The 24,035-nt window shown below is 47.6% G+C and overlaps 1 protein-coding gene across 4 annotated transcripts in view; it reads left to right on the top strand.

Moving 5' to 3' along the window:
* Nucleotides 1-193: 193 nt before the first annotated feature.
* The window catches only part of LOC144484297 (NACHT, LRR and PYD domains-containing protein 3-like), a 54,518-nt gene continuing 30,676 nt past the window's right edge, over nucleotides 194-24,035 (top strand). Inside the window, exons 1-3 of one of the 4 annotated variants that reach the window (XM_078202827.1) lie at nucleotides 194-288; nucleotides 3,403-3,568; nucleotides 20,773-20,853. In XM_078202827.1, coding sequence (XP_078058953.1) covers nucleotides 20,790-20,853 — 64 coding nt within the window. In that variant the 5' untranslated portion in view covers nucleotides 194-288; nucleotides 3,403-3,568; nucleotides 20,773-20,789. Of the gene's footprint in view, nucleotides 289-3,402; nucleotides 3,569-9,909; nucleotides 10,244-15,800; nucleotides 16,093-16,584; nucleotides 16,701-20,772; nucleotides 20,854-24,035 lie in introns of those variants that run through there. The other 3 variants (XM_078202828.1, XM_078202830.1, XM_078202829.1) reach the window with 3 other exon arrangements.

Genomic DNA, 24,035 nt, shown 5'->3' with positions numbered 1-24,035 from the left:
CCTGGACAAGTTGGGCTGAAGGGCCTGTTTCCATGCTGTATGTAAATCTGAATGATGACGCAATGAGGTGCCGCCCACTCAGTGACGTGGCTGGAAGCGGCCGTTAAACGGTTTCCGCGCGCGGCTGGAGGGGGCGTTCTGACGTCACTGCCGACGCACAGCACGTGACCTGGATCTGGCCAATCAGCCGCCCGCCGCCGTCTTGAGTGCGGAGTTCAGGCGCCGCGCCGTTTCTCACTGCGTGTGCGGGGCTTTCCCAGCGGCTTCACACCGAATCTTTGAGTCACGGTAAGGAATTAAATGAGAGAAAAAGTCTCCGCTTCAGCGGCGCCGACTCTCGCTGACTGGGATTGTCCCCAGTGGCAGCGAGTCGCTGCTTCATCACAAGCTGCCCGAGTGCGCCCGCGCACTGGCTGCCAATCATTCTGCTGGAGCGGCTTCCTATTGGCTGTGTTCATTTGACGGACAGCAGAACGCACCAATGGGGAATGAGGGTGCGGTGAGGCCCCGCCCACTCAGTGAGAGCCGCTCGCGGTCACGTGGCGCGGCCGGTCACGGTTTAATTATAATTATAAATTTCAGAAACCATAAATTTGCACAATTTGTTTTTTCTAACCGCTCAAAACCACAATTGGTTCCCACCTCCACCTCTCACTCCCTCTCTCCCTTCTTCTCCCGCCTTTTCCCTCTCCCTATTCTCCCTCCCAGGGGGTGCAGCAGCTGCTGACACAGGAAAACCTGCTCTTTGCTGAAATGAGGGGGACATTTCTGCAAGGTGACTGAGACTGTGGGGCGCTGGCATGTGAGGGAAAAGCTCAGAGATTGAAATGCCAGTGAAATTCTGCATCTTGCAATATGCACCTTTCGGCCCTCCAAGCTTGCACCGACCATGCTGCCTGAACTAAAAAAACTACTCTTCCGGGGGCCATATCCCTCTATCCCCATCCTGTTCATGTATTTGTCAAGACGCACCTTGAAAGTCACTGTCGTATCCGCTTCAACTACCTCCCCCGGCAGCGGGTTCCAGGCACCCACCACCTATGTAAAAAAAAACTTGCCTCGTACATCTCTTTTAAACCCTGCCCCTCGCCCTAAAACCTATAGCCCCGAGTAATTGACTCTTCCACCCTGGGAAAAAGCTACCGACGCAGCATCAACACTGAGTAGATCTGCGTGATTATAGAATCATAGAATCCTACAGTGCAGAAGGAGGCCATTTGGCCCATCGAGTCTGCACTGACCACTATCCCACCCCGGCCCTATCCCCACAACCCCATGCATTTATACAAGCCAGTCCCTCTGACACTAAGGAGCAATTTAATTGCAATTGTAAATTTAATTGTAACTGGATTACAGAGTACTGGGCTAATGGTAAGATACTTGGTAGTGTGGCTGAACAAAGAGATCTCGGTGTCCATGTGCATAGATCCCTGAATGTTGGCACCCAGGTTGATAGGGTTGTTAAGAAGGCGTACGGAGTGTTAGCTTTTATTGGGAGAGGGATTGAGTTTCGGAGCCAGGAGGTCATGTTGCAGCTGTACAAAACTCTGGTGCGGCCGCACTTGGAGTATTGCGTACAGTTCTGGTCGCCGCATTTTAGGAAGAATGTGGAAGCATTGGCAAGGGTGCAAAGGAGATTTACCAGGATGTTGCCTGGTATGGTGGGAAGGTCTTATGAGGAAAGGCTGAGGGACTTGAGGTTGTTTTTTTTTAGAGAGAAGAAGGTTAAGAGGTGACTTAATAGAGGCATACATGATGATCAGAGGATTAGACAGGGTGGATGGTGAGAGCCTTTTTCCTCGGCTCTTGATAGCTAGCACGAGGGGACATAGCTTTAAATTGAGGGGTGAGAGATATAGGACAGATGTCAGAGGTAGGTTCTTCACTCTGAGTAGTGAGGGCGTGGAATGCCCTGCCTGCAACAGTAGTGGACTTGCCAACATTAAGGGCATTTAAATGGTCATTGGATAAACATATGGATGACATTGGAATAGTGTAGGTTAGATGGGCTTTAGATTGGTTTCACTGGTCGGCGCAACATCGAGGGCCGAAGGGCCTGGACTGCGCTGTAATGTTCTATGTTCAATTTAGCATGGCCAATGCACCTCACCCGCACATCTTTGGATTGTGGGAAGAAACCGGAGCGCCCGGAGTAAACCCACGTGGACATGGGGAGAATTGTACAAACTACATACAGACAGTGACCCAAGCTGGGAATTGAACTCTGGTTCCTGGCACTGTGAGACAGCAGTGCTAACCACTGTGCCACCGTGCAGATTCTGGTCTGAATACAGACAGCATTATTACAGAGGATATCAGGGTGATTCTAGTCTGAATACAGACAGCATCAAACCTGAGTGTTTCTGGGTGATTCTAGTCTGAATAGGCACAGCATTATAACACTGAGTATACCTCCTGTTACTGTTACACTTTTCAAACACACGCTGTTTCTGTACATCTATCCTCAGCTCGGAGAGCAAATAGCCAATTTCCGCTTTTCACCCAAAATGTGAACAGACCCGGGACAGAAAAATGGGGAAAGTAGTAAAACATCAGACAGTGTGTAACCCGGGGAGGATGGAGTCAGTGAGATCAGACAGTGTGTAACCCGGGGAGGATGGAGTCAGTGAGATCAGACAGTGTGTAACCCGGGGAGGATGGAGTCAGTGAGATCAGACAGTGTGGAACCCGGGGAGGATGGAGTCAGTGAGATCAGACAGTGTGTAACCCGGGGAGGATGGAGTCAGTGAGATCAGACAGTGTGTAACCCGGGGAGGATGGGGTCAGTGAGATCAGACAGTGTGTAACCCTGGGAGGATGGAGTCAGTGAGATCAGACAGTGTGTAACCCGGGGAGGATGGAGTCAGTGAGATCAGACAGTGTGTAACCCGGGGAGGATGGAGTCAGTGAGATCAGACAGTGTGGAACCCGGGGAGGATGGAGTCAGTGAGGTCAGACAGTGTGTAACCCGGGGAGGATGGAGTCAGTGAGATCAGACAGTGTGTAACCCGGGGAGGATGGAGTCAGTGAGATCAGACAGTGTGTAACCCGGGGAGGATGGGGTCAGTGAGATCAGACAGTGTGTAACCCTGGGAGGATGGAGTCAGTGAGATCAGACAGTGTGTAACCCGGGGAGGATGGAGTCAGTGAGATCAGACAGTGTGTAACCCGGGGAGGATGGAGTCAGTGAGATCAGACAGTGTGTAACCCGGGGAGGATGGAGTCAGTGAGATCAGATATTTTGTGAACTTCGTTAATATGTCGAATGGTAATATTGTAATTGAAACATTTCCAACACTCCTGCTTCCCCTTCAGCATCTTTTGATGTCGGGTATGTGGCTAAATTGTCATTTTGATTCACACTGGCACTATTTGACTCTCTTTCTCTTTTGGCATAATCAGATCTCCGGGGGAGCGCTGGATTAATTGTGAAAATCCACAGTTACAATTCAGCAGGGATTGTGTCCTGAAGAACTGTAAGAGGTGAACCAGCACAGTATTGTGAGAGCGCCAGCCCGAGAGAACCCTTCACATTCAAACAGCTTCCATATATTTTCTGGAGAGGAAGGTAAGAGGAAGTTCCATTTACTCTGGTCCTGTAGCAAGTACAAAAAGATGATAAAGTGAGGTTGGAAATGCTGAGTGAGATATGGAGTGTGTGAGCACCAAGCACAATTATCCAGTGTAAGGCTGTGAGATGTACCATGAAGTTGGAGCAGTTTGTGTCTCGTGAAACACCGTGCCTGAATTTCACAAGCCCCCGACAGTGTCACGTTTTGGTGTTTAAAACACGCAATATTGGAATTGCAGTTTCATTGTTAAACAGAACTGGTTGACTGTTCTGGGTTAATCTTCCTCTGAACTGAACTGAGGGTGTGTTGTGGGAAATTCACCACTTCAGAGTCAGACTTGGAGGTTCAACAAACAGTTTTATTCAGACAAAGCTTTGGGAGAAGCGCTGGCACTCCACAGTACAGGCACTCACCTTCTCAACTACACAATGGTAGTTGAGCATCTTTTATACATTGTTAGATAATAGACAGTGTGGACATTAGCCGTTAGCACATCGTTACAAGTTGAGTAGACAGGTACGGACATCGACAGTTAACACATGGTTATACATAGAGTAGATACATATCTGCAGTTATGTCTTCCATCAATGGCTGATCTTGTTATATACATTTATGCATTTATGTCCCTCATCAATGGCTGATCTTGTTATCAAACTCATTGTTCTGGGTCTGCTTTTATCTCAAGTTTAAGGTGCCTCAAGGTCTGACCTGTTTCCTGCAGTAATTTAAACACTAAAGGTTTTAACTCTTTAGGTAATGTCTGTGCCCAAAGTCAGTGCCTCTTAATGTCTTTTCCCAGAGTCCATTTTGTGTGCCGGGTAACCATTTTGTCTCCTTTACTTTGATTTCTCTCCAACAGGGTGTGTGATGGTGGTTTTGTTTTTTCCGTTTTCAGTTATTTTTGCTGAGCGATTTCCTGTGTTGCCAGGGTAACGATCTGACTGATCTCAGTACCAGAGACAGAGGTGTGGACACCAACCGGTGGAGAGAAAGCAGCTGGGTGGGGGGGCCAGGCGAGGGGATCAGTCCGTGTGAGGCAGATTCTGGAGATAGACAGAGGCGATGAGATATGTTAATCAGAAAGGAGAGAGAGACCAGGGGGAACCGACACTGAGACAGACGGGGGTCAGGGAGAAGAGGAAAAACAGTGAGCTGGAGAGAGACACACTGATACAGACGCAGGGAAGATAGAAATTGAGATGGGATGTGAGGAAGCAGCAACGATAAAAAACAGGGAGCCAGTGGTGGGGCAATTTGTGTATATCAGAGAGGGCATTAGTAGTGTCGTGAGAGATGACCCTTAGTTCTTGAAGATCAAAGTGTAAAATCAGTTGGGTGGCCCTGAGTAACAGCCAGGGACAGAAACCATTGGTGTGAATTGCTTGTGCTCCCAATTTCCTTCCAACAAGCCCACAGGTGAACTCATCCTATTGGCAAACCAAATACATTAAATCTGATAAACTGAGGGACAAAATTAAAGCAGTGGCCCCTTAAAAAGTCAGGAACTGCCCGAAGCAAAATAAAGCAAAGTGTAAAGGAAACTTAAAATATCAGATCAGCACGTGATTAAAGGGATCGATAATGGACGCTAGCCCCTGCCGGGCCTCAATGGAGCTTGTGGACTAAGCATGCTCCCTCTCCAGGGACACCCTGCCACGTATGTAGCTCCAGTCGAGGGGACGGCAGTCGTGTGGGACGATCATTTTGGTTGCCGTCTGCCTGGGCCTAATTATGGCCAATCTAGCCAGGCCCAGGAGCAGGTTCACAGGGAGGTCCTCTGCCTTCCTCACCCCTACCCCTTCGTACCAGGTGCCCGTAGATCAGGAGCGTGGGACTGAAGTGCAAACAGAACATCAATGAAAGTTATTTGGGGGAACCAAAAGGGAGTGCAGCCGAAGACATTGAATGTAGACGTGGCCCACGGACTCCACAAGATCCCAAGAAGGGCCGGTTTCTTGTGAGCCAGTGAATCGGTACAATTTACGGTTGCGTGGTATCGCTGTGTGCACCAGCTTCCACCCCAGGTCCCCAATGTATTGGAAGAGGATCCCTTCGGAGGGGGACCTCCACTGGGAACCTCCGCCGCCAGACAGCAGCAAGGCGAACCAAGGCGTGTGCGGGTGATGGGTGAGGATACAGTAGTGGAAGGTGTGCAGCAGCAGCCCAGACAGGAAACCCTTTGTGCTGAGGCAAAAGGCATGGAGGGCATTTCTGCAAGGCAGCTCAAACTATGGGGTGCCAGATCCAGGAAGTGAGGTCTGGGTTTCGGGTCAATGTGAAGTTCTGCCCGAGCAGGTATGTTTAGACGGGATCCCATCACGCAGTTGTGCCTCCTCGAGACCACGTGTGACGTCGTGTCCGAGCACGACCGTTCTCAGGTCATAGATTCCATTGGCCATGAGCTGAAAGTCCTCCACCACATACTCAGCAAGCTCGTGGGGTGTCATCCAGTCCACTCCACCACCAGCACGTCCCTGACCCTGTCACACAGCAGTCACAGCCTTCCTCTCTGCCAGCCAACTGAAATGGTATGGATGGAGGAGCAGATTCCACAGCAGCGGCTTCCGAACGACAGCTGCTACTCCAGACAGGGGAGAGATGTACCTCGAGGTGACCATGACCCAGACTTTCAGAAGGAGGGAGAGTAATTTCACACCTGGTGGAAGACGTACATCGCCAGGGCACACCATTGAGGAGGGGATTCAACGAGGAGGTATCCCTGCAGGGTCTGAAGGTGGAAGGTCACCAGTGCCTGATCACCCTCCCTCAGCAGGAGACTCCGAACCCCAGCAGTGACCCAGTGCGGTCTTTTCTCCCAGAAGAACTCTACGAGTGTTCTCTGGATGTTTATGACAAAGGTGGGGAGGGGTCGAAGTGACCAGCCGGTACCACAGCATGGAGGCAATCAGCTGGTTTATGATGAGAACCCGCGCCCTGTAAGATAGCACTCAGAGCAGTCCTGTCCAGCTATTCAGACGAGCGGAGACCTTGGCCTCCAGCTCTTGCCAATTCGCCAAAATGTTATTCAAATATGTGAAGCCGTGTTCCATCTTTGGACGTGACTTATCAGGTGTTAATATCAAGTGGGATCGTAATGCTGTGATCATGTTGAATTCCAGAACACTTCTGAATGGCCCACGTCTGTTTAAAGTTGATTTATTAGTGTCCCAAGTAGGCTTACATTAACACTGCAATGAAGTTACTGTGAGAATCCCTGAGTTGCCACGCTCCAGTGCCTGTGCGGCTACACTGAGGGAGAATTTAGCATGGCCAATGCACTGAACCATCATGTCTTTCGGACCAGGGTAGGAAACTGGAGCACCCGAGTAAACCCACACAGACATGGGAGAAAGTGTGGACCCCTCACGGACAGTCACCCAAGCCAGGAATCGAACCCGGGTCCCTGGCGCAGTGAGGCAGTCGTGCTAACCACTGTGCCACCCGATTTGCCCCCTCTCCTCCCTCCCTGAGCCATTTGATTTATTATTGTGACGTGTATTAGTATACAGTGAGAAGTATTATTTCTTGCGTGCTATACTGACAAAGCATACCATACACAGAGAAGGAAAGTAGAGAGTTGGGTGTTATAGTCATTGTTAGGGTGCAGAGAAAAATAAACTCGATACAATGTAGGTTCATTCAAAAGTCTGGAGAGTTTAAAAGAGTTCGAATAGAGTTTTAGAACCATAGAGTGAGAGGTAGAATTAGAGTGCAGGCTGCGCACAGCTCGCAAGGAGTCTGTCGCACCATCTTGGATGAATTTTCATTTGCTCTTTCTCCTCCCGACCTGAAGCATTTGCTCTCTCTCTCTCTCCTCCCTCCCTGAACCATTTTGTTCTCCCTCACCTCCCTGAACCAGTTGCTCTCTGTTGTTGAACCATTTGCGCTCTCTCTCTGTCTGTCCCTCTACTATTCCATCTCTTCTCCTTTCTCTAAAATAGCTATGACTGTCACATCACAGTCTGAACTCTCTCGTTTCCTTCTCTATGAATGGTATGCTTTGTCTGTACCTTGCGCAAGAAACAATACTTTTCACTGTGTGCTCATACATTCGACAGTAATACATCAAACGTACTGGGTTTCTTTCTATCAATCAGTGACCATAATGAGGCTGAGCTCTCTATTGGCGAGGGACAGCTGATTGACATCTGGCTCCATGGATACGAGGAGGGGGGCAGCGTAATTCCTCCCTTGGGCTTCTCGCATGCCCAGGGACAGTCATGACCGGCAATGGGCCTGTGCAGAATCAAACGGGAAACCGGGCACGGGACCACTCAACACGCATACATCAGCATGCTGTCTGAGCGTGCGCGAGAGGAAATGGTGACCAAATAACGGTGAGAAAGTGTTTGAAAAGAAACAGCCTCAGCACTGAGAAAATCTGGGTGATTCCAGTATATACTCAGTATTGATGGTCTGAATACAGACTATCAATACTGAGAATATCTGGGAGATTCTAGTCTGAATACAGACCATCAATACTGAGTATAACTGGGTGATTCTAGTCTGAATAAACACAGCATTAATACTGAGTATAACTGGGTGATTCTAGTCTGAATAAACAGCATCAATACTGAGTATATCTGGGAGATTCTAGTCTGAATAAACAGCATTATAACACTGAGAATATCTGGGAGATTCTAGTCTGAATAAACAGCATTATAACACTGAGAATATCTGGGAGATTCTAGTCTGAATAAACAGCATTATAACACTGAGAATATCTGGGAGATTCTAGTCTGAATAAACAGCATTATAACACTGAGAATATCTGGGAGATTCTAGTCTGAATAAACAGCATTATAACACTGAGAATATCTGGGAGATTCTAGTCTGAATAAACAGCATTAATACTGAGTATATCTGGGAGATTCTAGTCTGAATAAACAGCATTATAACACTGAGAATATCTGGGAGATTCTAGTCTGAATAAACAGCATTATAACACTGAGAATATCTGGGAGATTCTAGTCTGAATAAACAGCATTAATACTGAGTATATCTGGGAGATTCTAGTCTGAATAAACAGCATTAATACTGAGTATATCTGGGAGATTCTAGTCTGAAAACAGATCATCAATCATAGAAACCCTACAGTGCAGAAACAGGCCATTCGGCCCATCAAGTCTGCACCGACCACATCCCACCCAGGCCTTACTCCTACCCAGGCCTTACTCCCATATCCCTACACATTTACCCACTAATCCCTCTAACCTATGCATCTCAGGACACTAAGGGTCAGTTTTAGCATGGCCAATCAACCTAACTCGCACATCTTTGGACTGTGGGAGGAAACCGGAGCACCCGGAGGAAACCCACACAGACATGAGGAGAATGTGCAAACTCCACACAGACAGTGTGAGCCGGGAATCGAACCCAGTTCCCTGGAGCTGCGAAGCAGCAGTGCTAACCACTGTGCTACCGTGCCACCCCATCCTGAGTATATGTCTCTCCACTTCCCTGAATTCTCATTCTATCTCTTCCTCTCTCTCCCTCTATATCTCCCTCCTCCTTCCTAGATGGGGCGGCACGGTAGCACAGTGGTTAGCACTGCTGCTTCACAGCTCCAGGGTCCCGGGTTCGATTCCCGGCTCGGGTCACTGTCTGTGTGGAGTTTGCACATTCTCCTCGTGTCTGCGTGGGTTTCCTCCGGGTGCTCCGGTTTCCTCCCACAGTCCAAAGATGTGCGGGTTAGGTTGATTGGCCAGGTTAAAAATTGTCCCTTATAGAGTCCTGAGATGTGTAGGTCAGAGGGATTAGCAGGTAAATATGTGGGGGTAGGGCCTGGGTGGGATTGTGGTCAGTGCAGACTCGATGGGCTGAATGGCCTCCTTCTGCACTGTAGGGTTTCTATGATTTCTATGATTTCTATGATTTCCCTGAACCAGTTGCGTCCTCCCTCTCTCTCCTTTCTCTTCCTCTCCCTCCTCCTTGAACCACTTGCTCTCTCTCTCTCTCTCCTCCCTCCCTGAGCAATTTGCTCTCCCGCCTCCCCTCGATTTGATGTGTCCCTTGTCAATTATGAGGGCTCGGGTCAATTATGAGGTTCATTGCTGCCTCTTGCTGGCTGGGATTGTCTCCAATGGCAGCGAATCCACAGCGAGTCTATAAAATAATGAGGGCACAGATCAGCTGGATAGTTCATGTCTTTTCCCAAAGGTCGGGGAGTCTAAACCTTAGAGGGCAGAGGTTGAAGGTGAGAGGGGCAATTATTTCACAGAGGGTGGTGAGTGTCTGGAACGAGCTGCCAGAGGCAGTAGAGGTGGGGACAATGTTGTCTTTTAAAAAGCATTTAGTTAGATGGGTCTAGAGGGATATGGGCCAAATGTGGGCAATTGGGACGAGTTTAGGGGTTTAAAAACAGGGGCAGCCTGGACAAGTTGGGCTGAAGGGCCTGTTTCCCTGCTGTATGTAAATCTGAATGATGACGCAATGAGGTGCCGCCCACTCAGTGACGTGGCTGGAAGCGGCCGTTAAACGGTTTCCGCGCGCGGCTGGAGGGGGCGTTCTGACGTCACTGCCAACGCACAGCACGTGACCTGGATCTGGCCAATCGGCGAGCGGGACAATCAGCCGCCGCCGTCTCGAGTGCGGAGTTCAGGCGCCGCGCCGTTTCTCACTGCGTGTGCGGGGCTTTCCCAGCGGCGCTCACACCGAATCTTTGAGTCACGGTAAGGAATTAAATGAGAGCAAAAGTCTCCGCTTCAGCGGCGCCGACTCTCGCTGACTGGGATTGTCCCCAGTGGCAGCGAGTCGCTGCTTCATCACAAGCTCCCCGAGTGCGCCCGCGCACTGGCTGCCAATCATTCTGCTGGAGCGGCTTCCTATTGGCTGTGTTCATTTGACGGACAGCAGAACGCACCAATGGGGAATGAGGGTGCGGTGAGGTCCCGCCCACTCGGTGAGAGCGGCTCGCGGTCACGTGGCGCGGCCGTTAACGGTTTCTGCGCGCGGCTGGAGAGGGGGGTCTGAAGTCACGACCCGCTCACAGCACGTGACCGGGAGCTGACCAATCGGCGAGCCGGAAACCAGCCCTCGCCGCCCCGAGTGCGCCTGCGCCAACTTCACTCCGGGAGGGTGGGGCCCGCTTCCTATTGCGCGCAGGCGCACTGCCGTTTGTCGCTGCGTATCCGGGTATTTCCGGGTTTGTGAATCACGGGGAGGAATTAACGGCCCAGAAAAAGTTTCAACTCCAACAACATTCAGCTTGAGGATTAAAATGGCGGTTTCCTGTGTAAATACAGCCCGTCTTTGTATCATATTAACAGAGCGGGGACGGTCAGTTACATTGTGGGCGGCGCGGTGGCTCAGTGGTTGGTGCTGCGGTCTCACAGCGCCAGGGAGCCGGCTTCAATTCCCGGCCTTGGCTCACTGTCTGTGTGGAGTCTGCACATTCTCCCCGTGTCTGCGGCCCTTTCCTCACACTCTCCAAACATCAGCAGCACAGGGGCACTGGCCAGGCTCAGTTGCTGCTCAGTGTCAGGGGGATTAGCAGGGTCAACACGGGGAGAGGGTCTGGGTGGGATTGTGGGCGGTACAGACTGGATGGACCGAATGGCCTCCTCCTGCACTGCAGCAATTGGATGATTCAATGTTTCAGAGAAAGATCTGTTATTACAATCCAGGCCGTGTCTGTGTAAACACTGCTGCACCATCTAAATTACTGCAATCAAGCGCTTGTCTGAGTAAACACAGCACCAGATCTCTCTCCATTATTTCAGTCTGGGCCCTGCCTGAGCATTTGCAGCACATGAAACTAAATTGCTTTGTGCGGCTGTAAATCAACAAATGCAAGGAAACTGACAGAGGTTGATTGAATACGAGGATACGTGCACATTCACAGTGCAACACGTGTATTGCCACAGCAGCCCCAAATCCCAAACTCTGTAGACAGAACTGGAACCCACAATGTTTGTGTCTCGTGGAAATCCCCTCCCCACCCTTTTGCCCTGTCTGGGCTTCTACTGCACAACTTTCATCTCGCTGACTTTGCCGGCCTTGGCTCACTGTCTGTGTGGAGTCTGCACATTCTCCCCGTGTCTGCGGGGATTTCCTCCGACTCTCCAGAGATGAGCAGGATAGGTGCATTGGCCATGCTAAGTTGCTCCTCGGTGTCGGGGATTAGCAGGGTAAACACGGGGATAGGGTCTGGGTGGAATTGTGGTTGTTGCAGACTGGATGGACCAAATGGCCTCCAAATTTATCTATCCTTGCCTTAAAAACATTCAATAAGGCAGCCTCAACTGCTTCACCGGGCAGGGAATTCCACAGATTCACAACGCTTTGTGTGAAGAAGTTCCTCCTCAACTCAGTCCTAAATCTGCACCCCTTATTTTCAGGCCATGCCTCCTAGTTCTAGTTTCACCTGCCGGTGGAACCAACTTCCCTGCTTCTATCTTATCAATTCCCATAGTCATAGAGGTTTACAGCATGGAAACAGGCCCTTCGGCCCAACTTGTCCATGCCGCCCTTTTTGTTTTAAACTCCTAAGCTAATCCCAATTGCCCGCATTTGGCCCATATCCCTCTACACCCATTGTTCCCATGTAACTATCTAAATGCTTTTTAAAAGATAAAATTGTACCCGCCTCCACCACGACCTCTGGCAGCTTGTTCCAGACACACTCCACCCTCTGTGAAAAAATTGCCCCTCTGGACACTTTTGTATATCTCCCCTCTCACCTTCAACGTATGCCCTCGAGTTTTCGACTCCCCTACCCTTGGGAAAAGATATTGACTATCTACCTTGTCTATTCCCCTCATTATTTTATAGACCTCTATAAGGTCACCCTTCAGCCTCCTACGCTCCAGAGAAAAAAGTCCTCGTCTATTCAGCTTCTCATAACTCAATCCATCAAGTCCCGGTAGCATCCTTGTAAATCTTTTCTGCACCCTTTCTAGTTTAATAATATCCTTTCTATAATAGGGTGGCCAGAACTGTACATCGTATTCCAAGTGTGGCCATACCAATGTCTTGTATAACTTCAACAAGACGTCCCAACTCCTGTATTCAATGTTCTGACCAATGAAACCAAGCATGCCGAATGCCTTCTTCCCCCCCCTGTCCACCTCTGATTCCACTTTGAAGGAGCTATGAACCCGTACCCCGAGATCTCTTTGTTCTGTAACTCTCCCCAATGCCCTACAATTAATTAAGTCCTGCCCTGGATCAGTCTACCAAAATGCATCACCTCGCATTTGTCTAAATTAAACTCCATCTGCCATTCGTCAGCCCAGTGGCCCAATTAATCAAGATCCCGTTGCAATTGGAGATAACTTCACTGTCCACTATGCCACCAATCTTGGTGTCAGCTGCAAACTTACTAACCTATATTCTCATCCAAATTATGAATATAAATGACAAATTAACAGTGGGCCCAGCACTGATCCCTGAGGCACAACGCTGGTCACAGGCCTCCAGTTTGAAAAACAACTCTCGACAACCACCCTCTGGCTTCTGTCAAGAAGCCAATTTTGTATCCATTTCGATATCTCACCCTGGATCCCGTGAGATTTAAGTTTATGCAACAACCTACCACGTGGTACCTTGTCAAAGGCCTTGCTAAAGTCCATGCAGACAACATCAGCTGCCCTGCCCTCATCTACCTTCTTGGTTACCCCTTCAAAAAACTAAATCAACTTTGTGAGACATGATTTTCCACTCACAAAGCCATGCTGACTGTCCCTAATCAGTCCTTGCATCTCTAAATGCCTGTAGATCCTGTCTCTCAATATACCTTCCAACAACTTACCCACCACAGATGTGACGCTCACTGGCCTGTAGTTCCCAGGCTTTTCCCTGCAGCCCTTTTTAAACAAAGGCACATTTGCCACTCTCCAATCTTCAGGCACCTTACCCGTGACTATCGATGATTCAGATATCTCAGCTAGGGGACCAGCAATTTCCTCCCTAGCCTTCACAACGTCCTGGGATATACTTCATCAGGTCCCGGGGATTTATCTACCTTGATGCACTTTAAGACTTCCAGCATTTCCTTCTGTAATATGTACACTCCTCAAGGCATCAATATTTATTTCTCCAAGTTCTCCAACATCCATGCTTTTCTCAACAGTAAATACTGATGAAAAATATTCATTTAGGATCTCACCCATCTCTTGTGGATCCGCAGATAGATGACCTTGTTGATCCTTAAGAGGCCCTACTCTCTCCCTTGTTACTCTTTTGCCCTTTATGTATTTGTAGAAGCTCTTTGGATTCTCCTTTGCCTCATCTGCCAAAACAATTTCCTGTCCCCTTTTTGCCCTCCTGACTTCTCTTAACTCTACTCCTACACCCCCTATACTCTTCAAGAGATTCACTTGATCCCTTCATTATCTTATATGTTTCTATAAGATCTCCCCTCATTCTTCTGAATTCCAATGAGTATTGCCCCAGTCTACTCAGTCTATCCTCATAAACCAACCCTCTCAACTCCGGAATCAACCGAGTGAATCTCCTCTGCACCCTGTCAATATGTCCTTTCTCAAGTAAGGAGACCAAAACTGCACACAGTATTCTGTGTGGCCTCACCAGCACCTTATACAGCTGCAACATAATCTCGCTGTTTTTAAACTCCATCCCTCCAGCAATGAAAGACAAAATTCCATTTGCCTTCTTAATTACCTGGTGCACCTGCAAACCAAATTTTGTGATTCATGCACAAGGACTTCCAGGTCCCTCTGCACAGCAGCATGCTGCAATTTTTTACCATTTAAACAATAGTCCATTTTGCGGTTATTCATATCCAAATGGATGACTTCACATTTACCAACATTGTACTCCATCTGCCAGAACCTCGCCCACTCACTTAGACTATATATATGCCTTTGCAGACTTTCAGTGTCCTCTGCGCACTTTGCTCTGCCACTCATCAGAGTATCATCTGCGAATTTTAACACACTACACTTGGTCCCCAACTCCAAATCATCAATGTAAATCGTAAACAATTGCGGTCCCAACACTGATCCCTGAGGCACATCACTCGTCACTGATCGCCAACCAGAAAAACACCCATTTACCCACACTCTTTGCTTTCTGTTAGTTAACCAATCCTCTATCTATTACATTACCCATAACACCGCACACCTTTATCTTATGCAGCAGCCTTTGGTGCGGCACCATGTCACATTTCTTCTGGAAATCCAGAAACACCACATCCACAGGTTCCTCATTGTCCACTGAGCACGTAATGTTCTCAAAGAATACCACCAAATTAGACAAACGTGACCTGCCTTTCATGAACCCATGCTGTCTTTCCAACGGGACAATTTGTATCCAGATGTCTCGCTATTTCTTCCTCGATGATAGATTGAAGCATTTTCCCAACTACAGAAGTTAAACTAACAGGTCTACAGTTACCCGCCTTTTATCTAACTACTTTTTTTAAACAGTGGCGTCACATTTGCTGTTTTCCAATCTGCCGGAATTACGCAGAGTCCAGCGAATGTTGTTAAATTACCACTAGTGCATTTGCTATTTTCCCCACCATCTCTTTTCGTACCTTGGGATGCATTCCATCAGAGCCAGGAGACTTGTCTGCCTTTAACCCATTAGCTTGCCCAACACTACCTCTTTTGTGGTGATAGTTTCTAGGTCCTCCTCACCTGCCATAGCCGCCTTGTCACCAGTGACCTGGCAGCTATGTTCCCTGCCAGGTGTCCCTAAAATGGGAGAATGCGATATCTGCTTGAAACATAGAAGCTTTCCTTATCTGGTGGGGACTGCGGGGACCAGACAGTGTTTGAACTCATTTCATCATATTTTGCTTTGTTTAACTTTTCTTTGAGATTCTGTTCATTTTTAAGAAGCCACATTTGAAGTTATCCCTTTGTTGATCTGGTCTATTTTGTTAAGATGCATGTTGCAAGATGCAGAATTTCACTGGCATTTCAATCTCTGAGCTTTTCCCTTGCATGCCAGCGCTCCACAGTCTCAGTCACCTTGCAGAAATGTCCCCCTCATTTGAGCAAAGAGCAGAAGGTATTCCTGTGTCAGCAACTGCTGCACCTCTGGGAGGGAGAATAGGGAAAAGGTGGGAGAAGAAGGGAAAGGGAGAGAGGGAGTGAGAGGTGGAGGTGGGAACCAATTGTGGTTTTGAGTGGTTCAAAAAAACAAATTGTGCAAATTTATGGTTTCTGAAATCTGTAATAATTTTCAGCAAACTGAGCAGTGGATGTTCGGTGAATTATCAACCTGGTAGATTGTGTTCAGTAACGGGTGAACAATCATCTCATTGAATGTTCACTTACTCCTCTTCCTGTAAGTTTGTAAATACCTGGTGTGGTTCCTTGATGGGGTGAGGTTCCTCAATTAACTCCTGCTGATGTTGGAACAGAGTCTGATCAATGAAAAGTAATGTTGTCCCTCACAATTGGTCAGAGCAGTGGAGAATAGGAAAAGTGAATGGGGAAGATTGAAGAGATAGGGAGGGAGTCAGTCACAAGGTGTTTGGAAGGAAAGGAGGGAGGAACTCCTTGGTGCCATGGACACCAATGGATCTTGGCACAAGGACAGTGAAAAGGTGAGGCTTTATTAATTTCCGTTTAAAACTTTCCTCTTTGAACTGTTCTCTCTCTATCTCTCTCTCTCCACCTGAACTGTTACTTGTTTCTTTCTCCTTTTCCTATTTTTATTCTGTTTTTGTCTCTAATATTTTCTGGATTTTATTTTGTGTTAATTAGTGACCGCAATGAGACTGAGCTTCCTCGCTGTTTAAGGGAGGGTGATTGACACCTAGATCCACCAATCAGAGAAGGGGAAGCATCGAAGCCCCGGCCTTGGTGTTAACAGATGTGCACGGACCATCATGACCAGCACTATGCATGTGCATGACCAGAGTGCGGCTCCTCTCTCTGCGCATGCATCGGCCTGCCGCCTGAGCGCAAGAGGAAACAGTTAGAAAATAGACACAGAAAAAAAGAACAAAGAAAATTATAGCAGAGACACAGGCCCTCCAGCCCTCCAAGCTTGCACCGCCCATGCTGCCTGAACTAAAAAAACTACTCTTCCACGGGCCATATCCCTCTATCCCCTTCTGTTCATGTATTTGTCAAGACGCCCCTTGAAAGTCACTGTCGTATCCGCTTCAACTACCTCCTCCGGCAGCGGCTCCAGGCACCCACCACATGTGTAAAAAAAAACTTGCCTACTACATCTCTTTTAAACGCTGCCCCTCGCCCTAAAACCTATAGCCCTTAGTAATTGACTCTTCCACCCTGGGAAAAAGCTTCCGACGCAGCATCAACACTGAGTAGATCTGGGTGATTATAGAATCATAGAATCCTACAGTGCAGAAGAAGGCCATTTGGCCCATCGAGTCTGCACTGACCACTATCCCCACAACCCCATGCATCTATCCTAGCCAGTCCCTCTGACACTGAGGAGCAATTTAATTGCAATTGTAATTTTGTAATTGTAATTGTAAATTTAATTGTAACTGGATTACAGAGTACTGGGCTAATGGTAAGATACTTGGTAGTGTGGATGAACAGAGAGATCTCGGTGTCCATGTGCATAGATCCCTGAAAGTTGGCACCCAGGTTGATAGGGTTGTTAAGAAGGCGTACGGAGTGTTAGCTTTTATTGGGAGAGGGATTGAGTATCGGAGCCAGGAGGTCATGTTGCAGCTGTACAAAACTGGTGCGGCCACACTTGGAGTATTGCGTACAGTTCTGGTCGCCGCATTTTTGGAAGGATGTGGAAGTGTTGGAAAGGGTGCAGAGGAGATTTACTAGGATGTTGCCTGGTACGGTGGGAAGGTCTTATGAGGAAAGGCTGAGGGACTTGAGGTTGTTTTTTTTTTTTAGAGAGAAGAAGGTTAAGAGGTAACTTAATAGAGGCATGCAAGATGATCAGAGGATTAGATAGGGTGGATAGTGAGAGCCTTTTTCCTCGGATGGTGATAGCGAGCACGAGGGGACACAGCTTTAAATTGAGGGGTGATAGATATAGGACAGGTGTCAGAGGGAGGTTCTTCACTCCGAGAGTAGTAAGGGCGTGGAATGCCCTGCCTGCAACAGTAGTGGACTTGCCAATATTAAGGGCATTTAAATGGTCATTGGATAAACATATGGATGACATTGGAATAGTGTAGGTTAGATGGACTTTAGATTGGTTTCACTGGTCGGCGCAACATCGAGGGTCGAAGGGCCTGTACTGCGCTGTAATGTTCTATGTTCAATTTAGCATGGCCAATGCACCTCACCCGCACATCTTTGGATTGTGGGAGGAAACCCACGTGGACATGGGGAGAATTGTACAAACTACATACAGACAGTGACCCAAGCTGGGAATCGAACTCTGGTCCCTGGCACTGTCAGGCAGTAGTGCTAACCACTCTGCCACCGTGCAGATTCTGGTCTGAATACGGACAGCATTATTACAGAGGATATCAGAGTGATTCTAGTCTGAATAGGCACAGCATTATAATACTGAGTATACCTCCTGTTACTGTTACACTTTTCAAACACACGCTGTTTCTGTACATATATCCTCAGCTCGGAGAGCAAATAGCCAATTTTCGCTTTTCACCCAAAATGTGAACAGACCCGGGACAGAGAAATGAGGAAAGTAGTAAAACATCAGACAGTGTGTAACCCGGGGAGGCTGGAGTCAGTGAGATCAGACAGTGTGTAACCCGGGGAGGATGGAGTCAGTGAGATCAGACAGTGTGTAACCCGGGGAGGATGGAGTCAGTGAGATCAGACAGTGTGTAACCCGGGGAGGATGGAGTCAGTGAGATCAGACAGTGTGTAACCCGGGGAGGATGGAGTCAGTGAGATCAGACAGTGTGTAACCCGGGGAGGATGGAGTCAGTGAGATCAGACAGTGTGTAACCCGGGGAGGATGGAGTCAGTGAGATCAGACAGTGTGTAACCCGGGGAGGATGGAGTCAGTGAGATCAGACAGTGTGTAACCCGGGGAGGATGGAGTCAGTGAGATCAGACAGTGTGTAACCCGGGGAGGATGGAGTCAGTGAGATCAGACAGTGTGTAATCCGGGGAGGATGGAGTCAGTGAGATCAGACAGTGTGTAACCCGGGGAGGCTGGAGTCAGTGAGATCAGACAGTGTGTAACCCAGGGTAGATGGAGCCAGTGAGATCAGAAAGTTTGTTAACTAGGCAAGATGTAGTGATTGAGATCAGACAGTGCCCAACCCGGGGAGGATAGAGCCCATCGTTATCATTCAGACAGACACAATCCCAGGTTGAGGGTTCAAAATATCGGAATCCTCCTCACCATGTGGACTTGCGTTGGAGGGATGTTGCAAGGAGCAATCACTTAGCGCTGTCAGTTGCTTCTGTTCACACACACACTCTCAGTTCTTGCTTCATTTGAGGCATTTAGGTTTCCAGGGAAGTTCACCTTGACGACACACAATTTCTGGTTTTCTGAAAAGCATGTTAATTTGTTAATTTTTGCAGTTCTGCCCCCCGTTTCCGATCTCAGTGCACCCACAGTAGATGAAGCGAAGGGGGGAGTGGTGGAAGTGAAGATAGGGAAGATGTCTGGTAACAGGAGGGAAGCCCCTCCCGTTCCTGCTTTGGCCTTGTAGGCTATTACTGGCTCCAGGAAGACCAGATTCGATAGGGTTCTCCTTCAGACAATTTACTCATTTTCTGTGGCCAGGTTTACTGCTGGTTTCCCTGGAAGGGGAGCATGCCATGTCCACCGGCATGAGCGAGAAATTCCTTACCTGGAGGGCATTTGCAAGGTCTGGGATAGACATTGAATCTCTTTACAGAGATTGTGTTTTGACGTTTCAATTTTCCCCTGGTAGTCTGCCTACTTGATGCCGTATCCCAAGATGCAAAAGAAGTACAAGGAAGGACACCCAGAAACCTCACAGAAATAATAGAAACCCTACAGTGCAGAAAGAGGCCATTCGGCCCATCGAGTTTGCACTGACAACAATCGCATGTTGGACTTATCCCCACAACCCCACGCAGTTACCCCATTAATCACTCTAACTAACACATCCCGCCACACGAAGGGACAATCTTACATGAATAATCAACCTAAGCCGCACATCTTTGGACTGTGGGAGGAAACCGGAGCAGCCTGAGGAAACCCACAATGATACGGGGAGAATGTGCAAACTCCAGACAGACAGTGACCAAGCCGGGAATCGAAGGCACGTCCTTGGAGATGTGAGACAGTAGTGCTAACCATTCTGCCACCATATCTCCCAATGCTAAACCAGTTTGTTCATATCCATAGCTCTTCATGAGTATCTCAATTAAAGAAAGAGTTCCACAGGCTGGAAGATGTTTGGGATGAGTACTCCAGAGCGTAGTCTCTTGGCAGCTGAAGGCAAGGGGCCCATGTATAGAAGAATCCAAATAAGGACTGGCCAAACTTTCAGGAGTGCGGAAATATTGCCAACATCTAAGGCTGGGCTATAATATCTGGCTGGGAAGTTTGAGTCAGTGGGTATATTTGAGAAGCTCAATCCAGATGGTGTACAAGGATCTAGGGTTAATGAGACGTGGTGCAAGTTAGGATACAAGAAACAAGTTTCAGGGCAGTTTGTAAGATCATCTTGCATGTGTAACACTATTTTTTATATGCTGGCAAGCAATACATTTATGATAAATAGATAGCCCACCCAGTGGGAGTCCAGAGAATGGGATTGGGAAGATAAACCAATGCCAGTGATATGTGCTGTGCGATTTACTGGATAAACAAACAGACAGGGACAATTTCCACACAGCTGGAAGGCAGTGAAGAGATGATCATGTGACAAACTGTGCCAAAGGCTTCAGAGACGTAGAGTCGGCTGAAGATACTTCACTGACCATTTTATTTCTGCTCGAATGTAATGTTTGACTTTGATACGAGCTGTTTCAGTATTGTGGTGTAGGTGGAAACCTAGTTAGATGTATTCAAACAAGTACCAAGAAAGGTGTGTCTACATTTATCAGGTAAAGTTATCGTCATGTGTTTTGGAGAAAAGGAGGCTGGACATGGGCCAGGGATTTTCAAGGGCAAATGAAATCAAGATGATTTTTTGAAGAGGCAGTACCAAGGTTGTGGGGTCACCGTCAGATCTACCATATCTACATGGTGTTTGTGAGATTGTAAATACTAAAAGATTGTCCCCATATAAATTTTGGAAATCACATTGCTGCTTAAAGATACAAACAAGGCATTTTCACTTCACAGTTTCCATTTAACCCTGCTCTGGATTTGTCTATTTCAGAGCACCAGAATCGAAAAATGGCTGAAGGTTTCAACAGCGGAGTATATCCAATATCTTCAAAAAGATTGACTTTGGACAATGGTAGGTTCAGAAAATACTCCCAAGTTTTCACCGTCCTGTTAATGAATCCAGACCTCATTCATGAACCTGCAGTTCACACAAGGAACAGAGAAGAATATAGTGGCAGCAAATTATAAACCAGTAAAACTGATATAATGAAGTTGTGCTGAAAGCAATGTCTAGTGCATGTCGATAGGCATTGTTTACATGGACATCCAGAAGGAATTTGGACAGAGTTTCTTAAGATTTCTGTCATGCAATTGAAGGCAAATTTGTGACCTCATTGTGAAATTGGTGGAAAAGCAAGGGATAGAGATGAGGTAAATGGTCATTTAGGCTGACTGTCAGGATGCAACTTGCTGTGTTCCAGAAGCATCTGTGTTAGACTTACAATTATTAACCAAATTTATTGACAGCCTAGATGTTGGAATAAAAAAATGGATATATAAAACTGATTATGACACAAAGTTATTGAAACATTGTCGTCAATATAGCTGGCAATATAAGAACATAAGAAATAGGAGCAGGAGTAGGCCATCTGGCCCTTCGAGCCTGCCCCGCCATTCAACAAGATCATGGCTGATCTGAAGCGAATCAGTTCCACTTACCCGCCTGCTCCCCATATCCCCTAATTCCCTTATCGATCAGAAAACTATCTACCCGTGATTTAAACATATTCAACGAGAAAGCCTCCACCACTTCAATGGGCAGAGAATTCCAGAGATTCACTACCCTCTGAGAGAAGAAGTTCCCCCACAACTCTGTTCTGAACCGGCCCCCCCTTATTTTGAGGCTGTGCCCTCTAGTTCTGGTTTCCCTTCTAAGTGGAAAGAATCTCTCCACCTCTACCCTATCCAGCCCCTTCATTGTCTTATATGTCTCTATAAGATCACCCCTCATCCTTCTAAACTCCAACGAGTACAGACCCAATCTGTTTAATCTCTCCTCATAAGCTACACCCCTCATCTCCGGTATCAACCTGGTGAACCTTCTCTGCACTCCCTCCAAGGCCAATATATCCTTTCGCAAATAAGGGGACCAAAACTGCACACAGTACTCCAGTTGCGGCCTCACCAGTGCCTTGTACAGTTGCAGCAAGACCTCCCTGCTTTTATACTCCATCCCTCTCGCGATAAAGGCCAACATTCCATTCGCCTTCTTGATCACCTGCTGCACCTGCAGACTGAGTTTTTGCGATTCATGCACAAGGACCCCCAGGTCCCTCTGCACAGTCGCACGATGTAATTTTTCTCCATTTAAATAATATTCCAATTTACTATTATTTCTTCCAAAGTGGATAACCTCACATTTGCTAACATTATATTCCATCTGCCAGATCCTCGCCCACTCGCTCAGCCTATCCAAGTCTCTCTGCAGACTTTCCGCGTCCTCCACGCAATTCGCTTTCCCACTCACCTTCGTGTCATCAGCAAACTTGAATACCCTAGATTCAGTCCCCTCCTCCAGATCATCTATGTAAATGGTAAACAATTGAGGCCCCAGCACCGATCCCTGCGGCACGCCACTGGTCACCAACTGCCAACCAGAAAAGCACCCATTTATCCCATCTCTCTGCTTCCTGTTAGATAGCCAATCACCAATCCACGCCAACACCTTACCCCTAACTCCGTGTACCCCAATCTTCTGCAGCAACCTTTTGTGAGGCACCTTATCGAACGCCTTCTGGAAATCTAAAAACACCACATCCACCGGTTCCCCTCTGTCAACCGCACTAGTGACATCTTCATAAAAGTCCAGTAGATTCGTCAAACACGACTTTCCCTTCATGAATCCATGCTGCGTCTGCTTGATCGAACCATTCTTATTCAGGTGCTCTGTTATTTCCTCTTTAATAATGGACTCGAGCATCTTCCCAACTACGGACGTTAAGCTAACCGACCTGTAGTTACCCGCCTTATGCAATGAAATATCAGTAAATTAAGTGAATTGGCACGTTTGTGGCAAATAGATTAAAATGCAGGCAAATATCAGGTCCTTCACTTTCAATAAGGGATAGAACAGGGCCCTTTCCAAATGTGGAAAACCTAGAAACTTGGAAGCTCTACAGAACCTTGGGAATTCCTGAATATAGATTGTTAAAATATCGTGAAAAGGGAGCATAAAGTAAAACAAACAATTTAATGTTGGATTTTATGTCCAGAGGACAAGAGCATGTAGGGATAGAAGTTAGGGCACACGGAGTTGGGGGTAGTGTGTTAAAGTGGATTGGGGACTGGCTATCCGACAGGAAGCAGAGAGTCGGAATAAATGGGTGTTTTTCCGGTTGGAGGAAGGTAACTAGTGGCGTGCCGCAGGGATCGGTACTCGGGCCGCAACTGTTTACCATTTATATAGATGATCTGGAGGAGGGGACGGAGTGTAGGGTAACAAAGTTTGCAGACGACACAAAGATAAGTGGAAAAGTGAATCGTGTGGAGGACGGAGAAGATCTGCAGAGAGATTTGGACAGGCTGAGTGAGTGGGCGAGGATATGGCAAATGGAGTATAACGTTGAGAAGTGCGAGGTTATACACTTTGGAGGAAATAATAACAAATGGGATTACTATCTCAATGGAAACAAATTAAAACATGCTACCGTGCAAAGGGACCTGGGGGTCCTTGTGCATGAGACGCAAAAGCCCAGTCTGCAGGTACAACAGGTGATCAAGAAGGCAAATGGGATGTTGGCCTATATTGCGAGGGGGATGGAATATAAAAGCAGGGATGTCTTGATGCACCTGTACAGGGCATTGGTGAGGCCGCAGCTGGAATACTGTGTGCAGTATTGGTCCCCTCATATGAGGAAGGATGTATTGGCATTGGAGGGAGTGCAGAGAAGGTTCACCAGGTTGATACCGGAGATGAGGGGTTTGGATTATGAGGAGAGGCTGAGGAGATTGGGTTTGTACTCGTTGGAGTTTAGAAGGATGAGGGGGGATCTTATGGAGACTTATAAGATAATGCGGGGGCTGGATAGGGTGGAGGCGGAGAGATTCTTTCCACTTAGTAAGGAAGTTAAAACTAGAGGACACAGCCTCAAAATAAAGGGGGGTCGGTTTAAGACAGAGTTGAGGAGGAACTTCTTCTCCCAGAGGGTGGTGAATCTCTGGAATTCTCTGCCCACTGAGGTGGTGGAGGCTACCTCGCTGAATATGTTTAAAGCGCGGATGGATGGATTCCTGATCGGTGAGGGAATTAAGGGT

The sequence above is a fragment of the Mustelus asterias genome, unplaced genomic scaffold (genome assembly GCF_964213995.1).
Source record: "Mustelus asterias unplaced genomic scaffold, sMusAst1.hap1.1 HAP1_SCAFFOLD_98, whole genome shotgun sequence".
Lineage (NCBI taxonomy): Eukaryota > Metazoa > Chordata > Chondrichthyes > Carcharhiniformes > Triakidae > Mustelus > Mustelus asterias.
This window is presented reverse-complemented; position numbering and strand designations above follow the sequence as displayed.